The sequence below is a fragment of the Desmodus rotundus genome, chromosome 1 (assembly GCF_022682495.2).
Source record: "Desmodus rotundus isolate HL8 chromosome 1, HLdesRot8A.1, whole genome shotgun sequence".
NCBI lineage: Eukaryota > Metazoa > Chordata > Mammalia > Chiroptera > Phyllostomidae > Desmodus > Desmodus rotundus.
Genome location: NC_071387.1, coordinates 49,138,716 through 49,155,150, shown reverse-complemented (window position 1 = coordinate 49,155,150; position 16,435 = coordinate 49,138,716). Strand labels below are relative to the sequence as shown.

The following is a 16,435-nucleotide window of genomic DNA, read 5'->3' as shown; positions in this document are numbered from 1 at the left end:
TAAAAACACAGATTTTTCTAGCCTACCAGTACTTGGAATTCCTGGCAGAATGGGGCCTGAGAATCTGCATTGTAAATAAGTATCCTTGTATAATTCTGATTTGCAGTCAGGAGGGGAAAGCATTGCTCTATTAAAAATCAGTATTTTTGTTTTCCATCAGACATGGTAGAAAGAGTGTGCCTGAGATGCCACATTAGGTGTGGTCCATGGAGTCTCGAGGCCAAGGAATGTGAGGCTGATGATCATATTCAAGACCCTTACCTGCCACGTACAGACAATCATCTGGCCTCTCTGAACCTCACTTCCATCCTGTAAAAGTCAGCTGATCACAGGCACTTCCTTTTTACCTTGGGATATAGTTTTCAGAATCAAATAAGTTACCTAATTAAGGGAGAGAAAATGGAGAGATGGAAAGGTTTTAGAGCTGAGACTGGGGAGAAAGATGCTTCTAAAATTTAACCGGACTGTTTCCCGAGGGGGCCTTTTTCAGTGTCCCTGAGGCATGGGGCTGTGTACCAACTGGAAATGGATAACTTAGTGCCAAGAAAGCTTGAAATTATGGATCTGCCTCGTGCGCTAGAATGCCAAGCTTTTTGTCCAAGATGAGCAGAATATATCCTGGGTAGAAATTGCCCTTGCTGGCTTCTTGAGCACCCAGACCTTTCCAAGGCTGGTGATTGGATGGGTCGCAGTTCAGCTTTCTCTCCTAGAGGTCCAGTTCCCAGGAGATAGGAAACCGGTGTTCATTGCTCTGCCAAAGAACCAAGGTCATTTAAGAAGCCAAATCATCTTTTGTATTAGGGCCAGGTATTCACCCACTTCCTGCGGAGGGCCCTGGAAAACTGCTTTACGGAGAGAAAGGAGCACCTTTTATAAATCCTCCCATTTCAATGAAAGAAAACTGTTCATCCCAATAGCATTCTGACTACTTTAATAACGTTCGAAATTTGAAGAAATCTGGACTTGTTCCATATACAAAAAGGGATGTACTAAAATACCAAACCTAAGATCTAAACCAAAAACTGTGAAGTTTTTTGTCATTTGTTGATGAAGTTCTACTAATTTCCATCATTGTCTTCAGTCCTACAATTCGGGGAATGTATGAATTGTCATAGCCCAGAGTTTGTCCCTGTACAGGAAACACTGAAGAATTGCTCTCTTTGCAAACACCTGGATAAGTTCCAAGCTGGACTGCCACCTTGAGTATTACTATTACTTTTATTATGTTTTTTTTAAAAAAAGCCAATGTTGATAACCATGCAAATTTGCTAAGTAAAATCAGGCAATGCCACAATTTTTACTGAGGCATTTTTATTGAGGCATGTTTGCAAGAGACTGGTCTCTGTTGAGTTTTCCAGAACAATAATGATCTTTTTAAATGAGCACTATATTGTGCTGGGGTATTGCTCAGCCTTTTGTATTATCCATCTCTTTCTGGAAACTTGGAATTGAATCCAGGTTTCCTGGCCCCAAGATGACTTGTCCATCGTTGTCACACCAACTTTTCCACTGTGGACTCTAGAGTACAGCCTGGTGTTCTTGAAGTTGGCTGTTGTTTGTATCTGCCCAGTCTCTAGTGCAGAAGGAAGAGGCCCAGAGTATGTGTGTATTCCGTGGCACGGGAAATCTCAAGCACCTTTCTAGTCTGTTAAGATTTTCTGGGTCCCTCTGCTTGCCGTGCAGAAATTGAAGGTGCACTGAGCACAGGGGCCATGTCTATCTCGTTCGGCTCCATTTCCCAGATATAGGACAGGCTTTGAGTGTTTGCAGGATGGATGCAGGGATGGGAGGAAGGAAGGAATGGAAGAATGGAAGGAAGGCTGGAATGATAGGTGGAGGGTGGATGAATGAAAATGTAGAAGGAAGGAAGAAACGAAGGCTTTCCCTTTTGGTGTTTCTTCTTTGCATTATTAGTAGTTATATTTTTATCATTCTGAGTGAATGTATTTCTGGAGATCCAGGCAGTAGGGTATCCCCACATTTGGGAGGATTCATAAAAACAAAACCGCACACATATAACCCAGGTGCAAGGAGATGAGGATGGATGTTATAAATTACAGTAAAATCAGATTATATAAAATTTTAAAATAAAGTTTTGGTATTTTCAGTCATCATATAACTAACAAAATACTTCTAGGATGACTCCTTCCACAAACCTGAGTTAATGAACAGATTTTAAATTTCAAATACTGTTAAGTATTTGTCATTTGTTTAATTAATTTGATTGTTTCCTGTGTGAGGGTTGCTGACAATTACCTGTAAATAGCCATGTTCAGCAGTGGGCTAGGTTCCAGCTTGAGTGACGTTTTGTGTATACTAAATTGTTATAGCGTTTAGCATAGATTTTCTCTGCTCTATTATCTTTTGGTTTATATAATTGGCTCATTCTCTGGTTGTTTTGTGGATGGGTTTTTATTTCCCCTAACAGTTACACAGTTTACAACAATTTCAGGGCCAAGCCTCTTCCTTTATTGATATTTCACACACGAACAATGCACACCCTAAGGAGATCAGGTTCGCAGCAGTGCTATGGAACAAATATTGATGTGGCTGTCTCTTATTTATATAATTGTTGTATCAAATGTTGTATATTTTCAAAAAGGTAAAATAAATGAAAGCTTCAGTCCATTCTCTATCTTAATGATCATGAGCTGTACATTTGGCTCTTTTGATATCTGTCTAACTCTCTAGAGAAAGAGGCCCATGTATCTGTGAATGTCAGATTATTGAGGTTCTACCACGTTTCTTTTGGGGCCAGCCGGTGTAAATTGGCTGGGCAGCAGATGTGGCGTGGGGAAGCAGTGTCAGTGCTAAAGGGAGTGGAGTCTGTGCTGGGCTGGCTGGAGCAGGCCGTGTGCATGGGTGCAACTCAGTCCAGGCGGGGCCAGAGCACCGAGGTGCTGTGTTTGACATCCCCAGCTGCCTCCTTGTAAAGTCCGGGAACTGAAACTCCCTTCTGGAACTGCTATAAACTACCACTCCTGGGAAACAAGCCCCCTCCTACCGTGAGAAGACTGCCACTGTCTTCACCACTTAAGATCCTTTCCTTGGGGTCTCCATGGTTCCAGTTCCATTGACCTCTCAGCTTGTTCTGGGAGCTGATGAAAGGTGGCAGGAGAGGGTGTTGTGTGACTCCTAAGTGTGGAGCAGAAACGCAGGAACAGGCCCCTGAGGCTGTGTCCGCACTTAGCAGTGTGTGCATTCTGGGACTGGGGAGCCTGGGGAACCATGGCCCGTAGCCACAGATTGAAGAATTCCAAACAGTCTGTGTCTTTTCACAGGGTCTGCCAAGGGACGTTTAACAATGAGGCCCATCCCTTGGTATTTAAAGACACAATCCCTGAAATTATGCTTTAAGGCTTCTCTACCTGCTCTCTGCTAGTTCCCAGGTGGCCCCACTGTATAATGATTGCACGGTTTTGTGGTAAAGTCTTGTGGTGCAGACCTTATACCCACTGGGGAGATTTCTTGCACTGTTATGTGTAGTCAAGGAACAATTCTCAGAGAGTTGTGTTGTTCCCTGCAGCAGTGGTGACAAAGAAACGAGAGGAGATGTATGAGTCAGAAGGTCCCACTGTCCCTTACCTTCCTGTGCTGGTATGCTCAGGTGAGAGAAGTGTATCAGTTGGCCGGCCAAGATATATAATGCTTTCCCCTCCTCTGGGTTGGATGGGTCAACTGCCTTAGGACATGTGCTAATGAAATAGTGCTAATACGTATTATTTATTGAGTAGCTCCTAAGTAACAGATACAATGCTTAGGGCTTCGTATATATTACGTCACTGAGATTTCTCAGCAATGGATCATACTGACCCTCATTTTACAGATGAAGTCATTGAAGCTTAGGGAGGGAGGTCAAGCCACTGGCAAGGTCACATTGGCAGAGCCAGGATTCAAACTTAATATCACTGGCTCAGCACAGCACCCTGCTGCCCCTGTTTAAGAAAATCTGAGGGGTCATTTTCTCCCATCTGGTTCTTCTAGTACATGGAGGTGGGAGGGTTGCAAGGGGACTTGGGAGACTGGTGTCACGTAAACAGGCCAGCACCAGGAATTGACAGACCTCGCCCCAATCTTGACTTGCTCTCCATGGTTGACTGAACTTCCTTACAAAGACTGCTCAAACCTTTCTGGGCCTCAGTTTCCTCATTAGAGGGATGATCTGCAAAGTTTCGTCTAATGTAATGTTCCACGTAGCTCCTAGCTAGCTACGTTCAGTGAGGTGAGAATCTGATGAATTGTATTGAAGTTCATACTGGAGTTTCACTCACTCATTCATTTTTTCATTCAATGAGCATTTACTGGGCACCTCTTATGAGCCAGGACCAGGGTAGAGCGATGAGTAATTTCAGACACAGGCCCTTCTCTCACGGAGGTTACAGGGTCTTGCTATGCTCAGACATATTAGCCAAAAGTCCTGCAGCATTTTTGTGCCAAACATTATTATTATTAATTATTATCATCATTGTCATCATGATTATCATCAAATTTATTGTTACATAGTCTTCTTATTGGGAGGAGCTCTGTTGCCCACAGCAGAGGACTGGCTCTGTCTGTCAGCTGCTGCCTTTTTAAGCAGTAAAACCTTTCTGAGCTGCCAGCTAGCTCTGACCTGCCTGCATGCAGCATAGCTTTGTTCTCCAAGTGGTAAAAAAATTAGAGCATTTATTTTTTAAAAAGCACTTATTTTTTAATGCGTGGAAAAATGAGCTTTTCCACAAGTCTTCCTCTTTGGCCGACTTAAGGGGTTTGAGACATAGAAGAAAACACCTGTCTCAATTCTGTAGCATGTTCTCCAATCTCAGACTCACCTGCAAGGTGTGTCTCCCAGTTTTTCCCTCATAATTCCACTATTTTTTAAAAAAAACAAATGCTTGTCTTGAGTGGATAAAGAGAAGATGGGAAGAATTTTACTGCAAATTAATGAAAACTTGATTTGCAAATGAAAAGAGTAAATTGATATGAAAGGAGAAGTAAAGGGAAATTTGGCGACTTCCCTGCTTGTCTGGTGTGAGAAGGAAGAAGGGCAAACTTACTACCTGAATCTTCAGAAGGGCAGCCTCTGCTCCACGTGCATGGGGCCTGTTACCTGCTTCCCTGTGACGCCGAGGCCACAGTCACACTGGGCTGTTCTAGTAGCAGGGAAGGCCATAGGGGTCTGTGCCGAATTGTCCACTTAGTTTCTGTGTAACTTCACACAAACGACCTAACCTCAATCTCTTACCTGTAAAAAGGAGCTATCAAATTGTGAAAAACCAGATAATTGATCTTTAAAATACTAGGTTCAGTGCCTGGTGCTTTGCCATTGCTCTTCTAAGAATGGGATTTATCTTGCTTCGCAATTCTGCTTCAAGAACAAGTTCTGTGTCCATGTTTCCTGTCATTTCTGGCTCCAGGAGAAGGGGCGCTAAGGTTTGTCTTCAATGTGCACATACTGTGAAAACCATCAGCAGCCTCTTTGAGTGAATGAGTGACCAACCATCCTGGTTTGCCAGGGACTGAGAGGTTTCCTGAGATGTAGGAGGTTTAGTGCTGAAATTAGGAACGTCCCAGGCAGATGAGGATGAGTCAGTTACTCCCCAATTGACAAAACCCTCACAAATTTTCCAAACAGAAAGGGAAGGGAGAAACCAGGACGCTGAAGCTGACTCCAGTGAGAGCCCCCTCCGCAGCAAGGCCAGTGACATCTGTGAACTGGAGACCAGTTTCTACTTTTCTTTAACATTAAGTTTAAACAAAAAGAGGGAGAGGTGTGATTCCCTACCTCTAAGTGCTCTGCCCCCAATAGGGGTCTGTTTTGAGTACTGTTCATGTAAAGCAGGGGCTTTCAACCCTGGTTGCATGCTGAGAATCACCCAAGGAATTTAAGAAGAAAATCCTGATGCCTGGCTCTCATTGCTCAAAATTCTGAGCATTGGTGTCTTTTAATAAGTTCTTTAGGTGATTCTAATGTGCAGCCTAAGTTGAGAGTAACTAACCCACTTTTCAGCTTGGAGTCGACAGCAAGTGCAAAATGATTTCTGTTTTCCTGATGGGCACATTCGGACTTCCCTGATCTGAGTGTCTGCGAGGTGACTTGACCTGTGATGTTTGATGGAGCTGATTTGCCCGTGCTGGGATCTGCATTTCAAGAAAGTTCCAATGGATGCCTGAGATGATTGAGGACTCTTTCTACTTTTCCCCTTTTATTTTGTGAGGTCACTGTACTTACTGGTGTACTGCCAGCTCAAAGCAATAACGGTTTTAAAGCTTGAGAGAATTTGAAGTCTAATTTGGGTGGAGGGGGAACAGGGATGTTTCTAATGAGAAGAAATAGTCTTTCTTTTTTTGGACCCATTTTTGCTGGAGTCATGTCAGGAAAGAGCTGAGCACCTTCCTTCTGGTATCTGGGCGGGGACGGCTGCTTCTCTGGGTTGTTCAGCTGCAGGGGGGCTGGCCAGGACAGAGGAAGGCAAGGTGAGTGGTACTTACAGGCTTTGGGAACATAAGGAAAAGCTCCTTGCAGTGCCCTCAGTCAGGTGGCAAGCGCTGGCTGCACCACCAGCCAGGAATCCAGAAGAAGCAAGCTTCAAAAATTATACTGATGGTATTCAGCGCTAAAACGAAATGAGCTATGAAGCCATAAAAATTCATGGAGGAACTTTAAATGCATACGACCAAGTGAAAGATGTGAAACTGAAAAGACTCCACATGGTCTGAGTCCAACTATATGATAATTGGAACAGGCAGAACTATGAAGAATGGTAGGAAGATTAGTGGTTGCCAGGGGCTGGGAGCGAGAGAAGGAAGAACAGGTCAGACACAGAAGGTTTTTAGAGCAGTAAAACTGCTCTATGTACTCTTATAATGAATACATGTCATTATGTATTTGTCAAAACCCATAGAATATCTAACACCAAGAGTGAACTGTAATGTCAGCTATGGACTTGGGGTGACGATGTGTCAGTGTAGGTTCATCAGCTGTAACAGATGTCCCACTCTGGTGGAGGACATTCATGGTGGGGGTGGTAGTATTTGCCTGAGACAGGAAGTGTATGCTAACTCACTGTACTTTTTGTTCAGTTTTGCTTTGGAGCTAAAACTGCTTTAAAAAAATAGTCCATTAAAAATTTTACTGGCAATAATGTGGATAAATGCCACAGTAGAAGAATTTTTTTCTGAGATCTCATATTTTAAAGACAGAGCAGATGTGAATATGTGAAGTGAGGAAGTAAAGAAATATTTTATTTGCTTCCCCCCCTCAAACAACTCTTTAACTGTTCACAGAGTGTTGGGATTTTGCCTGGGGAAAATGGGGTGAAATGCAGGCTGGGTGAATCCGCTCTCCACACGAGGTCAGCAACAGTAGAAATGGCCATGGGGGCTTTTGATATGAATCTGAAGCTTTGTCCTTGCTATGGGGGTCTCTCTGTGAGACCCTGTCCCCCAAGCCCAGCTTCCCCAAAGGCCAACGTCGACAGCTCAGATGTGGCTCTCCCTCCTTCCCCATCCTGATTTTCTGAAGCTTTATAGAACATTCCTGACCCTAATCCTAGGACCTGAGAGCCCCACAAGGAGAGGGAGGTATCGCTCAATCTCTATGCTCTAAAAAGCTATGTTGTTCAATCTAAGAAATGGGATCGATAGGTTCAAAGTTCATCACGTGTTCGTAAGTGATATTGATCCCTTTAATACCCCAGCTAGCTCTTGGTAAATGGAATTCATGTTTTTAAATGTGAATTTCTACACTATTGATGACTTAAAATTTTATTTTGTCTTATTATAAAATAATAATAATTACAGAAATAATTACAGAAATAATACAGTTTTTATTGTGGGAATACGTCACAGCAGAAGAAAAACACCTGCGATTCTGCCACTTCAGAGACAGCCATTGCTAACGGTGTGGTGTGTAGCCCCTGCAAAGCACACGGAGAGAATCCAGGGGAAACATCTGTGTATTTGCAACATCATCAATGTCTCCATCCCCACCTCAAAGAGCTGTAAAGAGCACAGTGAATTGTACTTGATCGTTGGTCCCTTAGGAATCTTGGCCAATGTTTAACTTGTAAGACAAGTATACCCAAGCCAAATCACAATCTACTATGCAGTTGGCTACAGATGGTTGAGGGTTTTTTTTAGTCCTGCTAAAAGAACTTTATGTCTCTTCACCACTAAATTTTGACATCTTATCTCACAGTTAATAGCATCTAATGGTTGTATCTCCAGGTAATGTAATCCAGCTGGAGATGCAAAGCCCATGTTTTAGAACAAAAGGGTATTTTTCTCTCACCAGTAAATAAAAGTGATTGTTCAGCTATAAAAGGACAAAAGGTTTTAAAATTATTCCACTGGGCAGAGTTTCCTAGATTTTTTTTTTTTTTTTTGCACTTGGCCATGGAGCTAACCTAGCATCTTCCAAACTTCTTCCATTTTTGTAGCAAAGAATTTACTGAATGAGCCTGGAGTCACTCCATGGTGTGATGATTAAAACTCAGGGTCCTCTTAACCAGATGTGTAGCGTGTCATCAGCAGACAATGGCCAGTGTGCAGGAAGAACTAAAGACATCCTTTTTCTCTCTCAACTGCCTCCCCTGCCCACTCAAGGCTGTATGTGTTCCTTTTTGAGGAAAAAACATTTAACATTTAACACTGTGACTGTAACCGGAAGGGTAAGCTTCATGGAGAAGTTATCAAAGATGCTTCATGTATCCAAGGCATTTTCCCAACTTTTTCAAGATTTAAATAGCTCTGTGATATCAGGTCTCCTTTTTTGATTTTCTCTTAATGTTTCATAGCCCTGAAACCCAAGAGAACAGCTGTCTACTCTATTGCTCTATTGCAACAAGAAATGACCCACCCCCTGGTCCCAGTTGCCTTCTTACGACATTGCTATTGCTAGAGACAGAGGATAAAATTATATGAGTAACTGAGATCAGTTTGCCTCACAGTGTGTAGTGAGGAATCAGCACCGTTGTTGGTGCTTTATGTGAATCGCCAACAAGATCAACAGCAACAGCAACTGCTTGTGACGTCGCAGTCACTGTTCTAAATACCTCGGCATACTTAGTCGCTTCATCCTGACAGTAACCCCATGGGGTAGAGGCTGTTATTGTCCCTATGTTGCAGGTGAGGACAGCAAGTCACGCAAAGGTAAGTAGCTGAGCTGGAATTTGAACACGAACAATTTGACTCAAGAGCCTGCCCTCTGAACATGATTAAATTGATATGGCAACCCCACAAGATTGGTGATGGTATCCCCATTTTACAGATGACAAGTCGGGGCTCAGAAAGATTATCATCTTTGCAATAACTCCTCATACCTGGGAAGCAGCAGAGTTTGGTTGAAAACCCTAGTTCCAGAGCCCCCCCCCCATGTCTCCCCATTATACTGCATTTGTCATGCTATAGCATGTTCCTTTGCTTTCAGGGCTTTATTCACACAGGAGGGAGCTTATGATTGGCCAATATGCAGATACTTAAATGGGCCCACAACACATACTTCTGGGTTCTTTTTGTACAGGAAGCTACCTGTTTAGACTGCACTCATTCATGTGAATGCCCATGAATCTGCATCTCTTTCTATATAAATAGCTGTAGGGTTAAGCTTTGTAGTTTATTTCTGCCTTCAGGATGTTGTGGTTGCTGCCCCTCTGCTTGGAACGCTTCGTCCTGAGATCTTGGCATGGCTGACTTCTTCTCAGGTGTAAGCTCAGATGTCATCACCTCAGGGGGGCTGGCCCTGACTACCTACCTGTATTCGTTTCCTAAGGCTCCCATAATAATTATCACAAAATGGATGGCTTAAAACACCAGAAATGGATTATTCTCTCATAGTTCTGGAGGCTGGAAGTCCAAAATTGAGGTGTTGGTAGGGCCGTGCTCCCTCTGAAGGCTCTAGGGGAAAATCCTGTCCCACCTCTTTCAATTTCTGGTGGTTTCGTGCATTCTTTTGCTTGTGGCAGCATAACCCCCATCTTTGCCTCTCTCTGTGCCTCTCTCTGTGCCTTCTGTCTGTGTCTCCTTTTCTTCTAAGAATACTTGTCATTGGATTTAGAGCTCACCTGGGTAATTCAGGATGATTTCATCTAAGGTCCTTAACTTAATTATACTTACAAGACTGTTCTTCCAAATAAGGTCACTTTTGCAGGTTCTGGGTGGGCATACCTTTTGGGGGGCTGTTGTTAAACCCTACTGTGGGTAAACTACCTTATAGATCAAGCAGCCTTTGCTGCTGTTACACTCTGTGACATCATCACCCAGTTAGTTTTTTTCTTAGCCCTTGGCCTTATCTGATGCATCTTGTTCGTTAATTTGTCCACTCTTCTGTTGTTACCTGTCTCCACCTACTGGAATTCAGGCTTTATGATTATCACTGCTGTGTCCTAATGACCTAGACCAATGCTTCGTCCAGGGTAGAAATCACCAAATACTGAATGAATGAGACCGGTCAGCAAGTGTGCTGTCAACTTGGCTCTTTGTAATAATTCACAGGACCTTGTTTTATTTATTTTATATTACCTTATATTATTTGAATTTCAGTTACATGTTTTTGGAAATATAAGTATTTTATGGGACAGATATTTCACACAATGAATAAATAAATATATCCAGGCATTTCAATGTGACAATTGCTAACTGGTCTTCAGAGTTCATTTAGCTTTTACTTTTCCCCCAGAAACAAATCCTCACCAGAATATTTCTTTCTCCCCTAGGCTCTGATCACCTCCGGGAGAAAGATGGCCTTTGGGCCGTCTTGGTCTGGCTCTCCATCATCGCTGCCCGGAAGCAGAGTGTGGAGGAAATTGTCCGAGATCACTGGGCCAAATTTGGCCGTCATTACTATTGCAGGTGAGAAGAGTGAAGGTCTCTGTATGGGCTCTGGGGTACTACTCTCAGAGAAGGTCTCCAAAGCTGGTGGACTAGAACCTCGAGAAGGAGGCATCTTTCAGGAAGATCTGAGGCACAGAGAAGGAAGCTGGATCAGCCCTGGTAGGTGGTTTGGGGTGGTGTCAAGGACTACTAAACTGGAGGACACGCATTTCCCCCCTCCCAGCTGCATCCCTCTGTGCCTATAGGGTGGGCAGCCATCTCAAGAGGGAATCTGAACTACAGAGCCTTGAGAGGTTCTTTGGTGCTTGTAGGATTGTACAGTCAAACCAGGGGCTTTCCTTGTTGGTTCTCCACCCATAATTATCAAGAAAGGTGGGGGCAGAGACAGAAGCTGTGACAGGTCGGTGTGCTTTTGTAATCTTCTCCCTACCTTTGTCTTACCTCTCCACTAATGGTCCAGACCATGTCCTAGGTGGCTGAGCTGTTGCCCTCGGACAGGGCCGCATGATTCAGGAGCCCCAGAGTTTGCTACAGTTTATCCCCATAAAAGGAGGTACAGAAAAGGGAACAATTACCCTAGGGAAGAGGAAGGGAAAAGGTCAGTGGCAGTGAGCTTAGGGTTGAGGGGTTCTCTACCACTTTCCTGTTGTTGAAGGAAGTGAGGCAGCAGAGTCTTCCGGCTGTGCAGTTGCCTGCTAGGTGTGTGTCCCTAGTACCAAGCCATGGTTTAGGGGAACAGCGGTAGGAAAGGATGTTAGGAAAGAACGCGGGAATGGGGCAAGGGAATCCTTGGGTACTCTCAGAGGCTCTCTGTGTATTAAAAACAGATTGTGGCTCATTTGCTTTGCTTATAAATAGTTAACTACTTTGGATGTTTGGTTGTGTTTCAAGAGCTTGAGGACAGAAAGAAAGCTTTTGACTTCCCTTATAAGGTGATTGTTTCTTAAGAGGTCATTTACTTAGATGAATATCAGAATAAGGAAGCCTGTGATTGTACTCATTAAAATGAAAGACCGCAGTGCTCTGGCAAATGTCGATGGCGCCTGAATATTCTCCGTCCCTGTTCAGCCAAGAAGGCTGAGCATGTGGGACGCTGTGATCCACCCCCAGTTATTCATTGTCTTAGAATAGGACTCTCAGGGCAGGTGGGGACTTGTTTGACCCCCTAGTAATTCTAACAAGTGCCAAAAATTCCTGCTTCTTGTGGGCTTTTTTTGGCATACAAAAATGGGGCTAATTGGTACAGAAAATCTTTCAATTAAATAAAGCTGTTTTTAAAAGTCCAGGCTGATAAAGTATATTATGATTGTTAGCCGATGGCTTAGTGAGATTGCGTCAAGTCAGGGATGTGTTGCTCTTAATTTGTGGAACGATTAGCTTTCTGCCAGTGTTTTGAAGATGTGGTGTTATGATAAATGTATTTATAATACAGTTCACTTTTTGTGGCCAAGAGCTTGCCTGATAAATACTTTTTTCATAACAAATACCATATTAGAGAATATAATGCAGTGGAGATTTGAGTTCTTGTTGGACTTTGTTTCATGTCTCAGATTTCTGTCCAAAAGATCACAGAGATAAAGAAAAAGGGAGGAGGGAAAGGTAGAATTAAAGGTAAACATTTCCTTCAGCCTCCAGCAAAGGCAGATGAAAAGGTGCTTATGAAATAAAATGATTTCTAGCCTGTTTTCTTAGTGGAGAGGAAATAATGAGACAACTTTGGTTTAACCAACATCAAGCCTGAAGTTGTATCTGAGACCCCAGACGATTTTCCTTATATGAGTGGACCCCAGAAGTTCTCCCTTTTGAGGCTTCTTCCCTCGGACATGTGGTGGTGATGGAGGTCAGCAGAGGGGAAGGCAGTGCTAGGACCTGCTTGTGTATGAAGATGAGCGTTTGGCCAGGCTGATCTGATGACTTCAGCCACAGACTGGATGTGATCTGTTACGTTAGTGGGTGTTCTCAATTTTTGAATCACTTTCAATGCTTCTTTATCTCCTAGTAGACCCACTTATTGCATCATCCTACCCCCTTTTGATTGGTTGGGTCTTTACCTTCCCCCAAAGTCTACCTTTAAAGAGAATTTAGGCTCAGAACGCATACATTGATGAGAAAGAATGTTCTGAGTTCCCTGTCGTTTTGCTCCTGAGGCTGGGGAAGACATACCTTGTGTAGCAGAAAGACAATAAAAGATGTGGGTAAAGGCACAGGGGACACGTTGCTAGACGTGATGTTATTTCACGTCCTCCATTTTGGCTAATACCCTGATGTTTACTTAAAATGCGTTGTGTGGAAAATGTAGAATTATTCGTATCTTCCTTCTTTCATTTCACTCTGAGAATGCATTCTTTCCCCGTGTTACAGGGAGCCCAAATGTGAGGTCCCAACACAGCCACTTGAGCACAGCTGCCCTTCTAAGGGCTTGCTTCTTCCTCTTCTTTTTTTTTTTTAATTGATTTTAGAGACAGAGTTGAAGGGAGATAGATAGATAGATAGATAGATAGATAGATAGATAGATAGATAGATAGAAGCAAATATCGATTTATTGTTTCACTTACTTATGCATTCATTGGTTGATTTTAGTATGTGCCCTGATGGGGAATTGAACCCACAACCTTGGCATATCAGGACAATGCTCTAACCAACTGAGCTACCTGACCAAGGCCAGGGCTTATTTCTTAGACAAAACACTCTGGTTTTGCCATTAGATCTGAGTCAGAAACTGTCTGAAATTGGGGAAGATCCTATAGTTTCTTTATGGTAGTGACTAAGAATAAAAGTAATGAACAGTTTTAAGCACTGGTGTCTGACACTGTGCCAGCTATAGTACTTGGTATCCATTTTCATATTTAACCTCCCTAATAAGAAATGAGATGGGTGTTATTTTTAAACTTTTTTTCCTAATCACCCCTCAGCCCCGTTGTTATATTTGATGATCTTGGCTAGAGGACTTTTTTTTTTTTAATGGAAAAATGCTGATATTTCTTCCAAGTTTCCAAGAGAGTTTTATGGTATATTGAACTCCCTTTTTCTCTCTTCTCCTCCTCTGACTCATCTTTCTCCTTCCATCCTCCCCTTTCTCCCATCTTTCATTCCACTACTCGTAAAACTCTGGCTACTTACCAGAAGCAGCCAAGAGAGGTACAGGTAAAGACTCTGCCTTCCGGGAGCTTACAGTTTTGGGGGGCAAAGGCAGACAGGAAATACTGAAATAAACAAATATACAAACAAGGTAAATACAAATTAGGATAACTACCAAAAGCATAAAGGGTAATGAGACACGGAGGGAGGTAGAGGAACGCTATCTCAGATGGATCTTCAGAGAAGGTCACTTTCTGGAGGCAACACTAAGTTTGAAAACTGGAGGAAGAGAATGCACCAGCTATTTGAGTAGCCCGGGCAAGAATGTACTAGGTAAAGGGATAGACAGCAAGCGCAAAGGCCCAGACGCAGGCAGGGGCGAAGCATCTCTGAAGACTGGAGAGAAGGCCAGTGTGGCTGGAACCTGGTGAACTAGCGAGAAAGTGGGACAAAGGCCAGTGAGGAGGTGGGCAGGGCCAGATTCCCCAAGGCCTTACAGACCATGGTTAGGGTTTTGAGTCTTGTTTTCAATGTGACAGATGCTTTTGGAGGAATTTAAAGGAATGGAGTGGCATGAGTTGATTTTCACAAGATCGCTCTGGCTGCTGTGTGGAGAATGGATTTTTAAGAGCCAGGTGGAAGACGGGAGACTAGTTTTCTGTGTGGTTCTTCCATGAAAACAAAACCAACGATCAGATGACTTTAAGAGGCTCACTTAATTGCTCGTTCTCTAATTAGGTGTGTTCATCTTGTGTCTTGCCTCCCCCTCACCAGGTTTGACTATGAAGGGCTAGAGCCCAAGACGACATATTACATCATGAGGGACCTGGAGGCGCTGGTCACAGACAAGTCCTTCATCGGCCAGCAGTTTGCAGTGGGGAGCCATGTCTACAGTGTGGCAAAGACAGACAGCTTTGAATATGTGGACCCTGTGGATGGCACTGTGACCAAGAAACAGGTACTTGCTAAGAAATAACCAAAGAGGTTATCAGGTGAGCCACGTGCCAAAGTGTCGTACAGCTAGAGATGATACACTCTGACTCCTTTATTTTATACATGAGAACCTGGTAGCCAGGAGTGAGGGAAGCCCTTGGTGAGGGTTACCTACCCAGTAAGTCGCAGAGGGTAAGATTAGAACACAGGGCCCTGAATTTCTGTGCGCTATTCTTTCACTTGGTAACTAATGGGCCAGTAGACCTAACTCTTCCTTCTGGAGTGTTTGCAGCCTGCAGGCTCTCTATGTGGTTGCCATTGCTGGCAATGGACTCAGTTAAGTTTCTAAGAGCAAAACATCCTTTTCCTTGGGACCCTCAGGTACAGGGATGTTTCATCTTTTATTACTTACGTCATTGAGGAACGGTAGGAGCTTAGTGAGACGGGCTTGTTACTCCTGGTAAGGGAAGAAAGAGTTGGACAATTTGCTCCACAAAACCCCAAAGGAAGATTATGTTGGAGAATTATTATCACCATAGATAAGTGGCAAAAGTAACCACAACTTCTATTATGGTCTCATTTTTGGGAATTGTATAAGAAAAGTTGAAAACTATTGCAATTATTTTTGTTTAGTTTTGTTTGCTCATTGTCTATGGCAAATAATGACCACTCTCAGAGTCAATTTTAACATTTACAGTCTAAATAAGATACTCCAAGTAACATTGAGAGAAGTTTCACTCTAAAATCCCCCAATTCTTATCTTCATATAATTCTTCATCAAGTGCGCACAACAAAACAAATCAAAAGCTGTCTGGGTTTTTTTTTGGACTAAGTATAATAGTATTTTATTAAATTAGTAATGCTGTTTTTCTTTTGACCAGTATTTCATTCATACTTTTTGTCCTAGGGCACCCTAATTTGCCAATGTTCCAAAGCTCATTGTCATTTTGTTACTGTCTTGGTATTCTCCCTCTGGTCTTAGTTTTATGGTGATTTTTCTTCTCTATTAAAATGTCAGCCTTTCATTCTAGGCCTCCTAGGGCCAGACAGATTGGTTATACAGTCTTACTTTGGAAAGGACTAAGGTAGTAGAGAAAATGCTTGTTGAGAAGTTTGAAGACCCAGGATTGAATTCTACCCCTGCCACTCGCTAGTGTCTGACTTTTGGAAAGTTGCTTGATTTCTTTGAGCCACAGTTTCTCCCTCATCTGCAAAATGTCTGTCTCAGAGTCATTCCAGAAATGGAATGAAATAAAATGCACAAAACTCCTTGCTAGCCTTTGCACAGGGAGTACACCATACATTTTTTTGTAGTTGTGTTTCGTTTCATTCCAGGATGCTTTCTTGACTGGATTGAATTCTCTCCAGAATAATCCCAGGGACTCCCTGCAAATGTGGAGTTAGGAGCTCAGCGCATGCCATTTTGAGCCTCTCTGCTTTGGATAAGTCTTTTGCAGTTTTGTACCATATTTCCACTTCCATTTTACTCTAGGGACCTCAGAACAAACTTTTCCCAAAGCCAGGGCTCACTTTGTGGTTGTTACTGTGAAAGTTAAAAGTCTTAAAATACGTGCCTGCTGAAGTTTCTGGGAGGTTTCTGTCCCTCCTGAGG

At 43.0% G+C, this 16,435-nt stretch overlaps 1 protein-coding gene across 1 annotated transcript in view; it reads left to right on the top strand.

The window, feature by feature from the left end:
* The window catches only part of PGM5 (phosphoglucomutase 5), a 165,968-nt gene that overhangs the window by 108,720 nt on the left and 40,813 nt on the right, over positions 1–16,435 (top strand). The window contains exons 8-9 of the mRNA XM_053923981.2: positions 10,695–10,830; positions 14,665–14,848. Of these exons, the coding sequence (XP_053779956.1) occupies positions 10,695–10,830; positions 14,665–14,848 (320 nt within the window). The remainder of the gene's footprint in view (positions 1–10,694; positions 10,831–14,664; positions 14,849–16,435) is intronic.